This window comes from Doryrhamphus excisus, chromosome 6 (assembly GCF_030265055.1).
Source record: "Doryrhamphus excisus isolate RoL2022-K1 chromosome 6, RoL_Dexc_1.0, whole genome shotgun sequence".
NCBI lineage: Eukaryota > Metazoa > Chordata > Actinopteri > Syngnathiformes > Syngnathidae > Doryrhamphus > Doryrhamphus excisus.
The window spans coordinates 5,572,323-5,590,679 of NC_080471.1; the positions used below are offsets into that span (position 1 = coordinate 5,572,323).

Below are 18,357 nucleotides of genomic sequence, written 5' to 3' on the forward strand. Positions count from 1 at the left end.
GAATTTTAGAAGATTACAGTTATAATTGCAGGAGAGAGAAAAAAGTAATATGAGGGGAAAAAAAAGAAAATTGAGAATAAAGCACAGATATTTTTTTAAATTATTTTAAGTATAAAAAAATTGTGTGAGAATAGATTTGTAGGTGTATTCATTTTTGTAGTCACATTTTTTATAAGAAAATACAAAAAGTCATCCTGTGAGAATAAAGGCAATATTATTACAAGAAGTCAGACTTTTATGTCATATTATCAAATACATTGTCATCTAATAAGCATACACTTTATATGCCAAAAAATATCATAAAATGTTGTAACTGTATGAGCAAAACTAAAATTATTATATTTATATTTGACAAGAAAAAGTCCTAATATTTCGACGTCATGCACACGTACCATAGTCCAAGATGACGTTTCCAGCCCGGCTTTAAGGCAAACTGTGATGACCACAAACTGTGTGGGACACAAATGAGAAGAAGCTGGAATTAAGAGGCACCGTATCATGTTCATGTATCATCCAGGGCCATCAGGGTTCTGTACTTACTGTGTAAACCATGTTTCCTAAGAGGAGATAGTCCGGAGTTCTTCCATTGCCAAACACTGTATCTGTGAAAGCATTTCAATGGTTTTTAGGTTATTGATACTGATATTAGATGGACAAAAGTATTGGGATATGTCATTACACCATACAGGAAGTGGAAAGTGAAGAAAATATGGTCATGGTTTTATTTCATTTGAACATGCATCAGATTACAATTGAATGCATCCCATAATCAGTTCCCAGTTCCACATGTCCAAAAGGAGTAGGAAGAAGCAAAGCTTATTCAATCCTACCCCTCCATCTGGTACTTTTACAATCACTAACTGTTACATTTGTTCACTTCCTGCTTTCCTAATATAGTTTGTTTTTTTATTTATATTTTTTACATTCATTGTATTTATATATTATACATATTAATTTATTAATTAAATATTAATTTTATGTATATATTTAAAATATACATGTGTGTATTTATATATTTATATTTATTTATTTTTTATTATATATATTTTTATATATTTTACAATCAGTAACTGTTACATTTGTTCACTTCCTGCTTTCCTAATATAGTTTTAAGTTTTTTAATTTTCATTTATTCATTCATTCATTTTCTACCGCTTTTTCCTCATGAGGGTCGCGGGGGTGCTGGAGCCTATCCCAGCTGTTATTTTATTTTATTTTATTTCTAAATTTTTTGTCCCGTCCCGAAGTAGGAGGTGATATGAGCATCCAATGACGTAATGGGTACCATAGTAAGTGTCAATATAGTGATATATAATTTGATTTTATTTTAGAAATAAGGAGTTAGTATGTTCTCTGTAGGCGGCATTATGAATTATCCTTACTGGCCTTTTTTGCAGTACATTTAGTGAGTGAAGATTGCTTTTATAGTTATTATCCCATATTTCCACACAATAAGTAAGATACGGTAGAACCAATATGGACTTAGCCCCCCCCCCCCTTTTGCCGCTTCCAATCAATAGGTAATGAGAGTCGGCCCGAATAATAAAGTGTTACCACCAAGTTGGATGGATACAATTGTCTTTGATTTTTGTCCAAAATATCCTGGAATTCTTACACACGGTTCCAAAGTGAGAGGAGCGGGGTCCATTTTCTGGTTATTTCTGGACCTCCTCCTGTCTAAAGTTCATTGAGGCTTCGCTTAAGAACTGTCAATCACAGCAAAGAAGGCTTTTGTTTCCGGGAACGGGCCTGTACTTGTGTGGTCCATGGCTCAGGACTCCAAGATTCCAATTCTCTCCACACAAAAAGGTAGCAGTTGCACTTCTGCTATTCGGATAAAAGATGAGTCCAGCTTGTGTATACGTCCACCACTCAACAGAGGACTGGCTTCACTACACATCTTAAACTGCAGCCCATCTGTCAGTCAGTCAGTCAGCACCAGATGTGGGAGCTTTAAGTTTGATCCTGTTGTTTTACCTTCAGCAAATAAGCTCATCTAGTAAAAAGTACACAATAGCGCTTCCTGTCTACATTCATGTACACATTAATGTGTGCTAATTGGTGAGAAATAGTATAATGTGGGTTAATTTCAATGTTCTTGAACGAGTAAATGATGCTAACAAGCATGTATCATTGCTAGGCCTGTCACGATAATCACTCAATTCATTAACAGCATGATAAATAAAATCAGGCTCGATAATTTTGCCGGGCTCAATAAATGGACATATACATATGTATTTATGTTCTATCTCTCTCTCTTTACCAAACAGGCTGGATGACAAGAGGGTTCATTCTATGCTTCTTTCTCAATACTAAATGGAAAACCGTCTTTCTATCAATTATTACAATGATATGAAAATGACTTACTTAATACTATATATATATATTTGAAACAGAAAAAAGCACATGGGCTGCACGGCGGTCGAGTGGTTAGAGCGCAGACCTCACAGCTAGGAGACCTGAGTTCAATTCCACCCTCGGCCATCTCTGTGTGGAGTTTGCATGTTCTCCCCGTGCATGCGTGGGTTTTCTCCGGGTACTCCGGTTTCCTCCCACATTCCAAAAACATGCTAGGTTAATTGGCCACTCCAAATTGTCCATAGGTATGAATGTGAGTGTGAATGGTTGTTTGTCTATATGTGTCTATATGTGCCCTGTGCATGTTTTTGGAATGTGGGAGGAAACCGGAATACCAGGAGAAAACCCACGCATGCACAGGGAGGACATGCAAACTCCACACTCGGGTCTCCTAGCTGTGAGTCCTTCGTGCTAACCACTCCTCCGCCGTGCAGCCCACTTGTATTATTATGCCATATATTTTCATTACAGGTGTAATGTGTTAGGGTCGGCAACAACCTGTTTTACATTTTAATGCATAAAAAGAATCACATAACATTTGTTTATTGCATCAAGGCTTTTTGACTTTGTCAGGAAACTCTATTTCAACAAAATAAAACCAAAAAAAATATTTTTACTACATTTTAAAATGGTCTGGTTGAAATTATGACCACTGTATTGTTAGAGTCGGTTTCGATACGGTTATAATAATATGACTATAAAGCAATATTATTAGCCACAACTGAAAACATGATCTGCTTTTTCATTTCAGTTTATACTAAAGTTCTGTTGCTCAAAACAATAACTTTTTCTACCTTTTCTTGACATGAATATATATGGGTCAAAATTCACCCCAACACCATAGATGTTTCTTTAGTGATTAATACTAAAATGAGAAAATAAATAAAACTAATTGATTTAAGAGATATGTTCTATAGGTCTCAGTAATAGCCAGGTAACAAAAGAACCTTCAATTTATGAATATGATTCTTTTGAGGTTCATTTGACCATTTTTGGAAATAGAAATGGAGGGGTATAGTGACAAAAAAAGGCCTCCATGCCCACACCAAAAGTATTAAAAGCAACATTTTCATGGATGAGGAAGCCTAAGAAGGTAACCAAGACATGAGAAGCAAATTTGATGGTAACTTATTGTTTTTAGTGTATTTTATAGCTGATTTAATACACGGGTCAAAACCCACCCGTTAACATAAGAGATGATACCAGAAAGCTAACACAAGAGGAAGGTTAAGGATGTGATGCTGACTGCGTTCCCTCACCGTGCTGGAAGGCTTGAAGAGGGAACCAGAAGAGGATGACTGAGTGGAAGAGGCCGTTCAGACAATGAGCCCAAAAAACCTGGAAAAAAAAAAGGAGGCGGGGGTTGGAGATGGTAGAAAATCCCAAGAAGAGAGAATAAGAAAGAAAAAAAAACATGAGACAAAGAGTGTATGGAGCTCCTGGCTACCAGGTGACCTCTGACCTGGACCCTTTGTGCTAACCCAGTGCTAGGCTAAGTGGCGGTTTTGTCGGGGCCCCTTCGCTCAATGGCCACCTCGCTAACAGACACGTTGTATATCCTAGTGACTGGGGGGGGGCTGGCAGTGAGAAGCAAGGAACCTAACAAATATCTCAAAAGGAGAAAAAGTAACAGTTCTATTACCTTCAATTTATTTGTACTTTATTGGCATATTAAAACAATTTTGATAATTATCATCTCTCTTACAGTCATGGATAACATTATTAGACCAGCCTTGTTTCTTCATTTTAATGTATGATACAACTAATGTTGATGCATTAACAGGAAGTTGTTGTTTTTTTACATTTTATTTGGGCAAATATATGAAACAACCAGTGCATTTCTTACATCAATCAAAATATAACTTTCCATTATTTACATTTATATTCATCTATCTGATCACAAGCCCAAAGCTTAGAAATGCCTACCCCTTTTTGCAAGATATAATCATGTTCATGTCTTGCTTTCCCCTGTTATTATTACCATTGTAATATTATTATTGTTATGATCATTATTATTATTATCATTATTATTACAATCTGTATCATTATTACCATTATTATTGTTATTATTATGACAATTATTATAATCATTATTAATATACCATTTTCATCATTATACTTGTAACAATTTTTTTTAATTATTATTTAATTTTTCAGACTTCATTGCTTCTTGTAGAGTGCTGTATCATTCCATCTGTTGTTTTCTGAAATCCGCAGTATTTGTGCTTTTATTGTCAATTTATTAGCCCACTTTTTCCCCCTAAGTGTAATATTTACATATCATTTTCTGGATTGCATGTGTCTAATCTTGTGCATTAAAAAAAACAAGAAGTTGAGACTGTGTCTGAACTGGTGACCAACCCAAACATCAGTTTCTTCTTGTTAAGCCCTACCTGAGGTTTTTAGATGTGCTTTTTAGTTTGTGTGTGTCTAGTTCGTGTGTCATACAAAATGCGGCGGCTTTCCACTTCCAAGATGATCTTCTCATCATCCATTGTTGAAGATGAAATGTGATGTGACACACTTGACGACCCCGCGTTACCGGTCATGTTTACATTTCCGATGTAACGCCATTGCACCGGCGATAAATACCAACGTTTAGTGAGTGTTTGGGTTTTCCCAAGCATGTTTTTTTTGACTGATAAAGACTTCATTGAATGAGGACGCAAGCCTTTTACGTGAGAACCGAATAACGGGCAGGGTGTCAACACACTCGCACAGTGTTGACATTCTAATTATTAAAGGTCATTAATGGGTGTGGACCAAAGCTTGTGTGTGTAGAAGGATGATCCCTCCGCATGAAATCATTCCCCCTCTAACAAACCTGCTTCAAATATGCTTTCTACAAAGCCTGTGCCAAGCAAAACACTAATGGCTCATGTAGCATGAAATTAGCGTGAAATGTATTCTGCCAAAAAAAAAAAAAAAAAAAAGAAATAAAAAAAAAACTCCAAGCTGGACCAAAACATCAGAGTTGCTCCAGAGAAATTAATGCCACAACTTCAAAATAAAATGTCACATTTGGGATGTTAGCCTCTTTCTGATGGCGTAGAATAAAAAAAAAAAAAAAACACTTTTGCTGGCATCCAGATCTTTAGATCTTCAGATCTTTAGTCAAGACAAGTAGCTAACATTAAAAAGTGTCCATTTTGTGTCACACTGTCAAAAGTTTGAATGGCAGGAATGAAGCGTGGGAGAGAAGCGTTCTATCAAAACGTACTGCTTCTACACCACAACAACTATTCAACTGTTTCTTCTGGGGCCACATTTTTGGGAAGCCTACAGGACACGAGACTTCTCCCTTCACTATTACTTTTGTTTTATTATAATGTCATAGCTTTAAAAAAAAAAACGTAGTCATAAATAAAGTAATAAAAACACAAATGAAAACAAAAGCACTCTGTTCTAACCAATCTATGCTTCTAACCAACCATGAAAAATGAATTTCTGCGAAGAAAGAGTTGGAGTTAGAGCACAGAATAAATGTTTACAACCTTCTACATACTCTTTTTAATATTATTAGAGCACTCTAGACCAGGGTTGGGATAACTTAACGAAATAGTCCGGGGGCCAGACTATATATTTGATACATGCAACGGTTTTACGTTTATGTATATAAAAAAAAAACAGTCCATCTGGAATTATTTATCCGTAAAAGTGTCATACATTCTGTCCCTTTTCCTCAGGAGTATGTGAACATCCCCGACTACAGGATGACTCGGACGACTTGAAAGTCATGTTGCCAGCTTGTATGTTAAAGGTTTAAAGGGGGTCCCAAACTTGCGGCCCGGGGAAATTAAGATATTTGAAAACAGTGGAATGTTTTATCAGAGCTTTTCTTGTGGAAAAGCGGAACCAAAACAAAAGAAAAAGTTTAGGGTATAGCAGAAGCAAAAGCTTTGAAGACAGTTTTTTAATTTATTTATTTTTTTCTGTTTTTAATAAATGTGTTTTTTTTTGTTTTTTGTTTTTTTAAACCTGATGTGGCCCAGCCTCACTCACCCAGACCCTAGCTCCAGTGGCCCCCAGGTAAATTGAGTTTGAGACCCCTGCTCTAGAAGTACAATAACACTCCCACAGTCACCTTTACACTCACATTACCCAATATCGTAGACATCATCCAAGCAAATAAGCCATTTGGAACACAAATAAGACTTGTGTAACTTGACAGTTACTATGGTACCCATTATGTCATGTTGGATGCTCATATCACCTTGTACTTCGGTACGAGATGCATTATTAAAAAAAAAACAAAAACAAAAAAACCTTAAACTGTGTTATGGAAAGCAGGAAGTGAACAAATGTAAGAGTTAGTGATTGTAAAAGTACCAGATGGAGGGGTAGGATTTAATAAGCTTTGCTTCTTCCTACTCCTTTTGGACATGTGGAACTGGGAACTGATTACGTGATGCATTCAATTGTAATCTGATGCATGTTCAAATGAAATTAAACCATTACCATTACCATAAATATGTAATTATACACATTTTGAACCATCAAACAGCGCCTATGTATTGATTCATTATTAAAATAATAAAAAAAAAACAATAATAGAGTGAGGATGCGATGTTCGAAAGCTAAGTGACGAGGGCCGACTGTACTGTACTGTTCTGGAGTTTCTAAAAAATCTTGTGCAAAATGTGAGCCAAATACTCGACTTCACAGGCACGCTTTGCTGTTTTTAAGGACCGACTGTAAAATGACAAGTCAAAGATCCTCTATATGACAGGCACGCTCTGCTGTTCTTGTGGACCTGCTGAAAAATGCCAGTCAAAAATCCAGAGTGCTCAGCTGTTTTTAAGATCGACTACAAAAAGTGGAGTCAAAGACTTGCAGAAGTGCTCTGATATTTTTAAGGACCTTCTGCATAAAGGACAGTCAATGACCACACTTTGCTGTTTTTAGGAATCTGCTGTAAAAGTGAGACTCCCAAGTCTTGAACTGAAGCGGAGGGCAAGTCTGATGTCACTCATGGCCGCCTGTGGCCCACGGGCCGCTAGTTGAATAGTCCTGTTGTACACGTTGACCTCCGTGGTCACAACCTCCTCACCTTTCCTGCACACTAAACAAAGTCCAATTGCGAGGGGGGAGCTCACTCCCTCCTCCTGCACCCCTCCACCCCGCCCAGAATGACCTCAATCTCTACTGTGTGCATCAACGCCAACACGCCAAGCGAGGGCCGGCGGGAGTGCAAGCAAACCCCTTCCCAAATGTTCCCTCTCTGGTGCTGAGATGCTGCCTAAATGATCGTTCATTGAACAAACACATTTATGCCAATTAGCCTCCCAGCGGCAGCCTCAGTTTGCACCCAGTGGGGGGCAAACAAGCCCACTGAATGCTAATGAAACCAATAAAGGCTCATCTTTTGTCACAGTGGGAACCCTGCATAGTCCTGCAGAGATTGTACACTTAGTAGCTTTTATTAAATGCAAATATAAAGATGGTAATTACAATTAATAAGAAGTAAATATTCTGTGTGGTGTTTAAGGTGCGAGGTGGGAAGGGAGGAACCAAGTAATGGTAATGGTTTTATTTCATTTGAACATGCATCAGATTACAATTGAGTGCATCCCATAATCAGTTCCCACTTCCACATGTCCAAAAGGAGTAGGAAGAAGCAAAGCTTATTAAATCCTACCCCTCCATCTGGTACTTTTACAATCACTAACTGTTACATTTGTTCACTTCCTGCTTTCCTAATATAGTTTAAGGTTTTGTTTTTTTGTTTTTTTTTTGTCACGTACCGAAGTACAAGGTGATATGAGCATCCAATGACATAATGGGTACCATAGTAACTGTCAATATAGTGATATATATAGCACTGGTTTTTACTCAATCCATTCCATAGTTTGATTCCACATACTGAAATGCTATGGCTAGCATAACGTAGTCCTAGCATAGAAGTGTTTCAAATGTACTTCTTCCCTGAGATCATATTTCTCCTCTCTTGTAGAGAAGTATTGGATGACATTTTTAGCTAATTGGTTATTTTTAGCCTTATGCATTATTTTAGCTGTTTGAAGATGAACTATATCAGCAAGTTGAAGTATTTGTGATTTTAGAAATAAGGAGTTAGTATGTTCTCTGTAGGCGGCATTATGAATTATCCTTACTGACCTTTTTGCAGTACATTTAGCCAGTGAAGATTGCTTTTATAGTTATTAGCCCATATTTCCACACAATAAGTAAGATATGGTAGAACCAGAGAGCAATAAAGAGTGTGAAGTGATTTCTGATTGAGAACAAATTTTGCTTTGTTCAATATTGAAATATTTCTGGCCACCTTATGTTGTATATTTGTAATATTCAGCTCATATTTTTATGTATTGTGATCCCCAGAAATGTATTTTCCTTCACCCTTTCAATGTCTACACCGTCTATTCGTATTTGCTGGTGCGTGTCCTTTCTGCTGTTAGCAAACAGCATGATTTTAGTTTTATTTAGGTTCAAGGTTGTAAAGAACATACATTAATACACCTGAAAAAGTAAGTTACATCCATTATAGGGCGGGGGGAAAAGGGGTGAAAATGACTCAGATTTAAAGTGCATTTAAAATGCTTGTTGAATTGGATTTTTAGCACCACTGGGACACATTGACATCACTGATTTAAATAAATGCACAATCGTCCAGGACAAACTTCGAGTCTTTCTGTTTCCGCCCACCCACCACCCCAAACCCTTCCAGCCGTCTGACCCTGCCTGCCCCTGACCCCCATGGCCAATCGCTCTCTAATCCACCTCCACGCAGCACTAAGCAGGTCACCACGCCTGTGAGGAGCGTACAGGAACCCACTGTTACCCCGTGGAAGACGTCTTTATTGCTATCTTAACAAGATAGCCCCCACCACACTAAGCCAAATAAGAAAGGGACAAAATGACGACATAAAAAGTAAAGCAGAGTGGTCTACCTTGGTGTTGAAGCCCATTGCATTCTGGGAGGTTTTGTAGAGCTCGGGGTACTTCAGCATATTTTCTTTCCGACAGGATCGCTCAAATATTCCCAGAGTGAGAGGAGGCAGGGCAGTGAAGATCTGGACAAGAAATTACGACACGTGTATGGAAAAGACAGAGGAAAAAAAAAGGGAAGCAAACCAAGATCAACAAAATTCCAAAAACAGTTGAACAGTCCTAACTTGCATAATATTTGTCTTGAGCTTATACATTCATTCATTCATTCTTTTTCTACCGCTTTTTCCTCACGAGGGGTGCTGGAGCCTATCCCAGCTGTCTTCGGGCGAGAGGCGGGGTACACCCTGGACTGGTGGCCAGCCAATCACAGGGCACATATAGACAAACAACCATTCACACTCACATTCATACCTATGGACAATTTGGAGTGGCCAATTAACCTAGCATGTTTTTGGAATGTGGGAGGAAACCGGAGTACCCGGAGAAAACCCACGCATGCACGGGGAGAACATGCAAACTCCACACAGAGATGGCCGAGGGTGGAATTGAACCCTCATCTCCTAGCCGTGAGGTCTCGACCGCCGTGCCGCCAGAGCTTATGCATACGTATGTAATGTAAAATGAATGCAAGACCAAATGTAATATTTTCTAGTGAAATAAAAGTATTAAAGTGAAAGAAATATGCCCTTCAAGATACATAAGTAAATATAAATATGAATCAACAAGTTAGTTTGATGGTCAAGGCTGAGTGGTATACAGTATACAGTATACAGTATGTGGTCCTTGGTTATTGCTACCCTTAAATATAGCTTCAAGCAAATTCCTATTCCTATTCCTATTGAGATTCCTGGTGGAATTCTCTTCATTCCTTCCTCTGGTTGGTCCATTCAGTACGTGGAGGAGCAGCGACATTAAAACCTCTCATGTTTCTTCACTTCTCAATGCTCAAGCTTCACATCCGCTCTCATGCAAAACTCATCTCTTGACTAACTCGCATTGGAGTCGAAAAGTGAGGGTGAGTTTTTTCAGGGGGGCTTCAGTGGGTCAGTTGGTGTGACTTCTCAGTGGGACCATCAGGAGCAAGGGTCCACACGACACGCACCACTGGACCCCTTTCTTATTCAGAGGAAGATCTCCATGAAGGGGCGGATTCAGACCACTGCCTCCGACAGACTCCCACGGAGCCACAGGAATTTGCACAAAGTCAAAGACTGAACCCCCAGTCTTCCTAAGGCGGTCATCTGGGAATTCATCCCAAAAATGTCCGCTTAACTGCATAAATAACTTCCACCCTGATCAGAAAACATGCATGAAATATGACTTCATTAAGAGTGGCCCCATGATAGAGCCCTGTGGGACTCCCCTTCCTCTTTCTTTTTAATATCATGCAAGCATAGCTGCCCTGGCTAAACTACACTTCCTGGGGCAGAACAAACTGTTGTTCTTTCACATTGGTCACATAGTTGAGGCCACAGGGGAGGTTGGGGCTTTGACAAAAGGTCAGTAAACACGCTGGAGAGTTGTCAGGATGTTAGCGACACAATCCGCCAATGAAGAGATGATTGGAAGCGCAGTTCTTTGACGGGGCGCCCCGTAAGCATAGCTTTTTAGCAACACTCACCACGTTGTACAGGCCGATGCACCAGCGCTCAAACAGAATTTGACCTGAAAAGCCGTTCACAAACGCAAACCAGATCTGTGGGAACAAACACAAAAAAGACAAGAGTGAAACAGCAGCAGAAGAAGTAAATATGTCTCATTCTGATTTCAATCATTTAGGGGAATATTTTGGAGTGTCACCCAAAGAAGCACCAAAAACATTAAATACATATTTCAGTAGTAGAAGTAGGAGTATGTCCGTGTCCATGCTAAGATGCTTGCTTGACAGCACCATTCATTCATTCATTCGTTTTCTACCACTTATCCTCAAGAGGGTCGCGGGGGTGATGCAGCCTATCCCAGCTGTCTTCGGGCGAGAAGCGGGGTACACCCTGGACTGGTGGCCAGCCAATCACAGGGCACATATAGACAAACAACCATTCACACTCACATTCATACCTATGGACAATTTGGAGTGGCCAATTAACCTAGCATGTTTTTGGAATGTGGGAGGAAACCGGAGTACCCAGAGAAAACCCACGTATGCACGGCGAGAACATGCAAACTCCACACAGAGATGGCCGGAATCGAACACCGGTCTCCTAGTTATGTAACCTGCACGCTAACCACTCACACACCATGCAGCCTGGATGGATTTTATTATATGATAATGTAGTAGAGCTGTCAAACAATTGAAATCAAATAAAAATAGTTAATTGTGATTAATCACATTTAACTCACAATTAATCACAGTAGGGAAGTTTGTATTCAGTTTTTGCATGTTATTTTATTCATTCATTCATTCATTCATTTTCTACCGCTTATCCTCACGAGGGTCGCCGGGGGTGCTGGAGCCTATCCCAGCTGTCTCTGGGCGAGAGGCGGGGTACACCCTGGACTGGTGGCCAGCCAATCACAGGTTTATGGTTTATGGGGTCATATTTTGGGGTTGAATAACAACACAGTCTAGTGGTTAGCACGCAGACCTCACAGCTAGGAAACCAGGGTTCAATTCCACCCTCGGCCATCTCTGTGTGGAGTTTGCATGTTCTCCCCGTGCATGCGTGGGTTTTCTCCGGGTACTCCGGTTTCCTCCCACATTCCAAAAACATGCTAGGTTAATTGGCCACTCCAAATTGTCCATAGGTATGAATGTGAGTGTGAATGGTTGTTTGTCTATATGTGCCCTGTGATTGGCTGGCCACTAGTCCAGGGTGTACCCCGCCTCTCGCCCAAAGCGGTAGAAAATGAATGAATGAATAACAGCACCACCATGTGGTGTATTTGTCAGAAAAATAATAGCACAAGCAATACAGTAGAGACGCACGTTTTGACAAATTTTCACCCATTTGTGTGCAGCAGCTCAAGAGTAGAAAAGTTAGCTTACACAGTTGAACCCTACGTTCTTCACATGACTGTATGTCTGTGTCGATGGTAAAATAGGTTAATTTTTTTCTATGATTACTTAAAAAATAGACAGTGAGTCAGAGACGGGTCAGGAAGCAGACTGTTGTTATCAGTCACGTCTGGTGAACATCAGGGCTTCAGCGTTTGAGGCTAAGCAAGCACTTTCTCGCTTCATTTGACTTCATTATGAAGGCATGAGCTGCCACAAATCGGGACGGAACCTATTTGGGTATCCCACCAGTCACCGCCACTGGGCACCCCCCCTCATCCCGCCACTTAAATTGTGAAAGAGAATGAATGCAACCCCCCTTAACTGTCTTGATTGAGGGTGGAGAAGGCATGCACGTAAAGACCAGGATAGATTTTAATGTGTGTGTGTGTGTGTGTGTGTGTGAGAGGGCCCCCCTGCACTACCACGCCCATCCAACCCAGACCCCAGCCTCCCCTCCATCAGGTGCAGTCTACCATGAGGTTGTTGCTTTTGTACAAGAGGGGGGCATTTTTACACGGGCATGGAATGTTCACTCAAAGTTCGTATTTGTTTGTGTTAGCCAACTCTTCTCCTCGCTATGCACAAAAATTATCAAACCATCCACCGCTACTGCGTTTTTCTGACTAATTTACCATATGGTTGTGCTAATACTAAACCCCAAAGTTTCAGTGGAAATTTCTCAGACAGCTTTACAAAACAAGAGCAAGCTTGGCTGAAATATTGTACAAATCCGCCATCAAGGAAATGGTCTTTGCGTGGACCTGGGTCGGATAAGTCACTAGCCACGTTTACATGGACCCAAATATTCCAATTCCTTTCGGGTTATTTGCTGAAACGGAAAGAATGTAACCTTTGTATACACCTCATTCCGAAAGAAAAGTGCCAATCCGAATGAATATATAATGGGATTCCCAGGGGTGGAATATTCCTTTCCCCAATCCGATTGAGGTATCTTGTACCCGCTCAATCGGAAAGTTGTCAGACTGCGTTCTTCTTCGTGGTGTTTTTCTTCTTCTGTTGTTTATTGGCGGTTGGCAAGCAGCTTTGGTGTGCATTAGCGCCACCTGTGGAACAGAATCTAAACCAGGGGTGGGCAAACTACGGCCCGGGGGCCACATCCGGCCAGCCAAGTGTTTGAATACGGCCCGCCCAATATTTCAAAAGTATTTAATTTAAACTCAACATACAACCTGGCATCATGGCCTGAGCCAACCTTTTGATGGTTGTATCAATTTCGTTGTTTGACATGGTCTGTTGTTTACAAAGTGCTCCTGAAAAAAGAGACACAAGCACATAATAATAATAAAAATTAAAATAATAATTATTATATTATTATTATAACTATTATGATTATTATATTTATTATATTAATGCTAATTATTATATTAATTATATATAATAATATTGTTATATTTGCATATTTTACATAATAATATAATAATTATTATTTTAATTTTATTTTAATTATTATACTATTTTTTTATTTTAAAAATATTTAAATATAAATATAAAATAATAAATAATAATAGCAGATTGCATGACAATTTTACAGATACAATAATACCAGGTGGACTGTTACGTGTAAAATATATAGTCTGCCCCCCCCCCCCCCCCGGAAATTTTGTTATATCAATGCGGCCCGCGAGTCAAAAAGTTTGCCCACCCCTGATCTAAACCCTTCTATACGCCATTCACAAGTCCACTTTTATTAAAAAAGAAAATATATATCTATATAAAACATGTGCCGAGCTTAATTATAAAATATTAGCAAGATTGAACTTTATCTTTTCCTGTTCCCGGGTGCGTTCTTTCAGCGAATGCTGAAATATGACTGGACGAAGGAAAAACTGGCAATACGGAGTTATTCCAACAAGTGAAAAAAAAAACTCCAGGAAGTTGGTATCACGTGATGTTGGTGTTTACGTTTTACTGGGCATGCCCTATTGACTATTCTGGGTGATTATAGCGGCACATGTAGACACGCGATTGGAATATTCCTTTCCATGTATACCATTGCTTTCGGAAAGGTCATTCGGAAAGAGAAAAACTCCTCATGCATTTTAACTCATTCATCCCAGCCATTTTGGATGATTTTGACTGATTTTTCAAGTCACACAGAACATTTCTGTTCCTGGGCGATCCAGATATGGACATATACCAGATATGTACAATGTGTAACCGCCATCGCACAACACAACAAAATGTGTTTTCATTTCCTAGTTGCTGTGCAGTGTGTATTTCAATGGGAACGTTGCATGTGGAGCTCTTATAAAATGCACTTCTGCCACATTGTGGCTGTTTTTTCGGGGCAGAACTGCACCAAATGTGCTCTCTTCTATTGTGGAGTTGCATCATTACCTCTTTGAAAACGTAAAAGACGTACAAGTTCAAAACAACTTCTGGTTATTTCCAACCATTGTAAATAAGTCAAAAATGTGGATAACTCCAGCAAGTTTTTTAGTGAGTAGAAGTTTCTAGTAGGTTGGCTGAACGAGTGGAAGCGAGTGGGCAGGTCAAACTGCTGAATTAATTACAGCTCAGCCCAATGTGAGGCCAGGGCCTGTTTATTGTTGTGCTAAGTTAAAAAAGCCTCCTATTCAGAGCGTGGGCTAACTGCTGTGTTTTGGCCTGGTCCTCAGGGTCCCCCCCCCCAATACGTCCTCTGTCTCCCAGCTCTCTCGAGGGACAGATGCATTGATTTGCTCATTACGGGAAGTACCAGGCAGGATTTTCTTCCCCTTTTCTTCTCCACATTGACGGCCACTCAGCGGAGGGGTGTGGCTGGCTTCTCTCCCCCAGTGCACATCTTGAAAACCCAAGCCAACGGAGGGGAGGGAATTGAGCCGTGGGTGATTAGAAGACTCTTTGCATATTCATCAGCTCATGAAAAATCATTGATTGTACAGACTGGCTGAGAAATGTCGGGACTTTGGAAGAGGCTTGACGTTTGTCCCGAACTACGCTCTTAAGCTTCGCATTGCAGAATCCCGAATAGAATCCACGCACAAAGCCACCATTGAGTGAACGAAGTAGCTGATAAATATGCTGCAAAAATATGTGGCGGCCGTTTGCAATGCAAGGCACGGTCACCGTGAAGCCCCTGAATACGCTTTCATGTAATGGCCTCATAAATGCCACTTGTCTGTCAGTGGGCTCTGTGGCACTGTGGCAAGGTGTCAATCAAACATAAGTGGCCGACAGGATTGGCTATTTGAAAGAAGTTGCTATGGTTCCCTTTCCCTTTGAGTGTGGTTGAATCTAGTACCCCACTCACTGCGCTCCTTTAGTTAACTGTGGCATTTGATGGAAAAGTGGGAATCGTGCTTCAGGAATAACGTAATTGCATGATTATAACCAGGTAAATATGCCGTGGACGTGATGAAACTAAGATTAAGATATTCCTTTATTCGTCCCTCAGTGGGGACATTTGTAAACTGACACTAAAAATGTAAAAAAACATTTGTTGCGATATAATCAATCATCTTGCACCGGACAAATCACAACTGCAGTGGAAAGTGAAGCTAAAAAAGCAAAAACTGGTTCAAGCTGTATTCATGTTTATGTTGTTAAACCTAAGTCCTGTAAGACGTAGTTAGAAGCGTATCAACATGTTGGCGTGGCAAATGCTACAAACACCACCAGCAAAGCAACGTGGTTCATGTTTTATTTAAATCTATGTGAAGGACAACACTAATTCAAAAAAAAAAAACTTTAACTGTATTATGGAAAGCAGGAAGTGAACAAATGTAACAGTTACTGATTGTAAAAGTACCAGATGGAGGGGTAGGATTTAATAACCTTTGCTTCTTCCTACTCCTTTTGGACATGTGGAACTGTGAACTGATTATGGGATGCATTCAATTGTAATCTGATGCATGTTCAAATGAAATAAAACCATGATCATTACTAACAAAACACTTTTATGCATATTGGAGTATTAATTGTCATAATTGTAAAACATCACAGATAGGTGACATAACATAGCTGATATCCGGTTCCCGTTGTCATCACGTTTAGTTTTGGATGATAACACAGAATGTGATTTTTAAAAAAAGTTACTTTATGTTTTATCATGTCTGAGAATCTGCCATTTTTTGTCATTAGGGTCAAATGTGTTTTTATGTGTTTTCATTTTAAGGGCCTCTTAAAGACGAGTGATGGTTGACAACATTTTGAGTTTGAGAAATCTAACCAAAAGACAACTATCACCACTGACCAGATACCGCCAAAAATTCTTTACTGGCCGCAGGTAGGTTCAAAAACGCTGGTCGACCAGAAAATTGGTTTTAAATATTACCCAAAACTTGTTGGAGTAAGGCAATTGACAACATATAGTACTTACAATAGTACTATAGTATAGTACACATCTGGCCAAACATATTATATCTATAATATATATATTATATATTGCATGCTCGAGCCTATCCCAGCTGTCTTTGGGCGAGAGGCGGGGCTCATATAGACAAACAACCATTCACACTTACATTCATACCTATGGACAATTTGGAGTGGCCAATTAACCTAGCATGTTTTTGGAATGTGGGAGGAAACCGGAGTACCCGGAGAAAACCCATGCATGCACGGGGAGAACATGCAAACTCCACACAGAGATGGCCGAGGGTGGAATTGAACCCTAGTTTCCTAGCTGTGAGGTCTGCACGCTTACCACTCGACCGCCATGCAGCCCTAGTCAGATGTCTTATTTAGTAAAAAAAAAAAAAAAAAACTTTTATCTGTAAAACATGCTAGGTTAATTGGCGACTCCAAATTGTCCATAGGTATGAATGTGAGTGTGAATGGTTGTTTGTCTATATGTGCCCTGTGATTGGCTGGCCACCAGTCCAGGGTGTATCCCGCCCCTCGTGAGGAAAGGCGGTAGAAAATGAATGAAAGACATCCGACTTGCAAGTCATGTTGCCAGTTTGTATGTTAAAAGTTGAAATACTTAGAAAGCAACTGGTGGGCTTGGTGGACCAAATGTGGCCCCCGGGCCATAGTTTGCTCACCCTTGGTTTAGACATTTTGGCTAAATATATACGGCTAAATTTGTCAAAGTGAAAGTCTCTTTCCTTTAACGTTGAGAACTGATATTTTGCTGAAACTGACCAACGTTCTACTGCTGATTACTAAAGAACAGAAAATGATAGAACCAAACCTTTTTTTTCTGATAAAGATAAGAGACTAATCTTTCCGGGAAGGACGGCTTTTGAAATGAGTTAAATATGTGGAGTCATGGTGAGGTTGAAGTATTACTGGGTCATACGGCCTCAGGTACAATAAAAAATAAAAATAATAAGAATCCCCTTCAGCATCTGCAAGGTTCCCAACCTGGGAGTGATGGGAAGGCATCAGTGTGACAAGTCTTACATTCCAGGCTGAAAGAACGTCTCCTATTATATCCCCTGAAGAAGCATCACACCAGCAGAAGAGCGTGGAGGTGCATTTACCGCAACAAAAGAAGCGCTAGAATGGCAACAAGAGAAGCCCCGCAGACAAGCAACAACACAAAATGTCTCTTGGAGAGGCCGACCATTAGCGCTCTAAAAAAGATGTTGCCGTTCCGCGCCGAGAAGAACACAAACAGTCTGAGAGGAATTTCTGACCAAGATTCGATTATGGTCTGTGGTCGGCTCGGAACGCCGTGGTTCATCTACAATGGCTGGTCGATAGTAAAAGGAGAAAAAGACGGACGGAGGAGGTGGGAAGGGCTGGAGCTATTTTTTGGTTTGAACTGCATCATAAGTTGTGGCAGTAAGATTAATAAAATATTTACCCGCATTACATTTGATTAAAAGAAGGAATTCGACCCTGAAGCACAATTGAAACTGGAAAACAAAACTACAAAAATTGTTGTTTTTCATTTATTTGCGTGTTAGAAGACTTTAGATATTCTAAAAGAGCATATGGTGCAAGATATTAGTTCAGCATGAATTTTCATATCATCAATTGTTCTATTGGAAGGGTTCATGGACTCACACTGACTCATTGGATGTTGTTTTTTATTTTAATGAAGACTGCTCATTATGATTAATTCATCAATATTTCACTTTTGTTTAAGTTAAAATTAAGGATGTCCGATAATTATTGCTACT

At 39.7% G+C, this 18,357-nt stretch overlaps 1 protein-coding gene across 6 annotated transcripts in view; it reads right to left on the reverse strand.

The window, feature by feature from the left end:
• Positions 1 to 18,357, reverse strand: part of atp8a1 (ATPase phospholipid transporting 8A1) — a 142,035-nt gene that overhangs the window by 22,845 nt on the left and 100,833 nt on the right. For all 6 annotated transcript variants that reach the window (XR_009130231.1, XR_009130230.1, XR_009130232.1 and 3 more), the window contains 5 exons: positions 10,889 to 10,963; positions 9,267 to 9,389; positions 3,618 to 3,696; positions 541 to 602; positions 393 to 449 (listed from right to left, as the gene is read on the reverse strand). Coding sequence is in view for 3 of the 6 variants with exons in the window: in XM_058076633.1 (XP_057932616.1) it covers positions 393 to 449; positions 541 to 602; positions 3,618 to 3,696; positions 9,267 to 9,389; positions 10,889 to 10,963 (396 nt within the window). In the remaining 3 variants the exon portion in view is untranslated. The remainder of the gene's footprint in view (positions 1 to 392; positions 450 to 540; positions 603 to 3,617; positions 3,697 to 9,266; positions 9,390 to 10,888; positions 10,964 to 18,357) is intronic.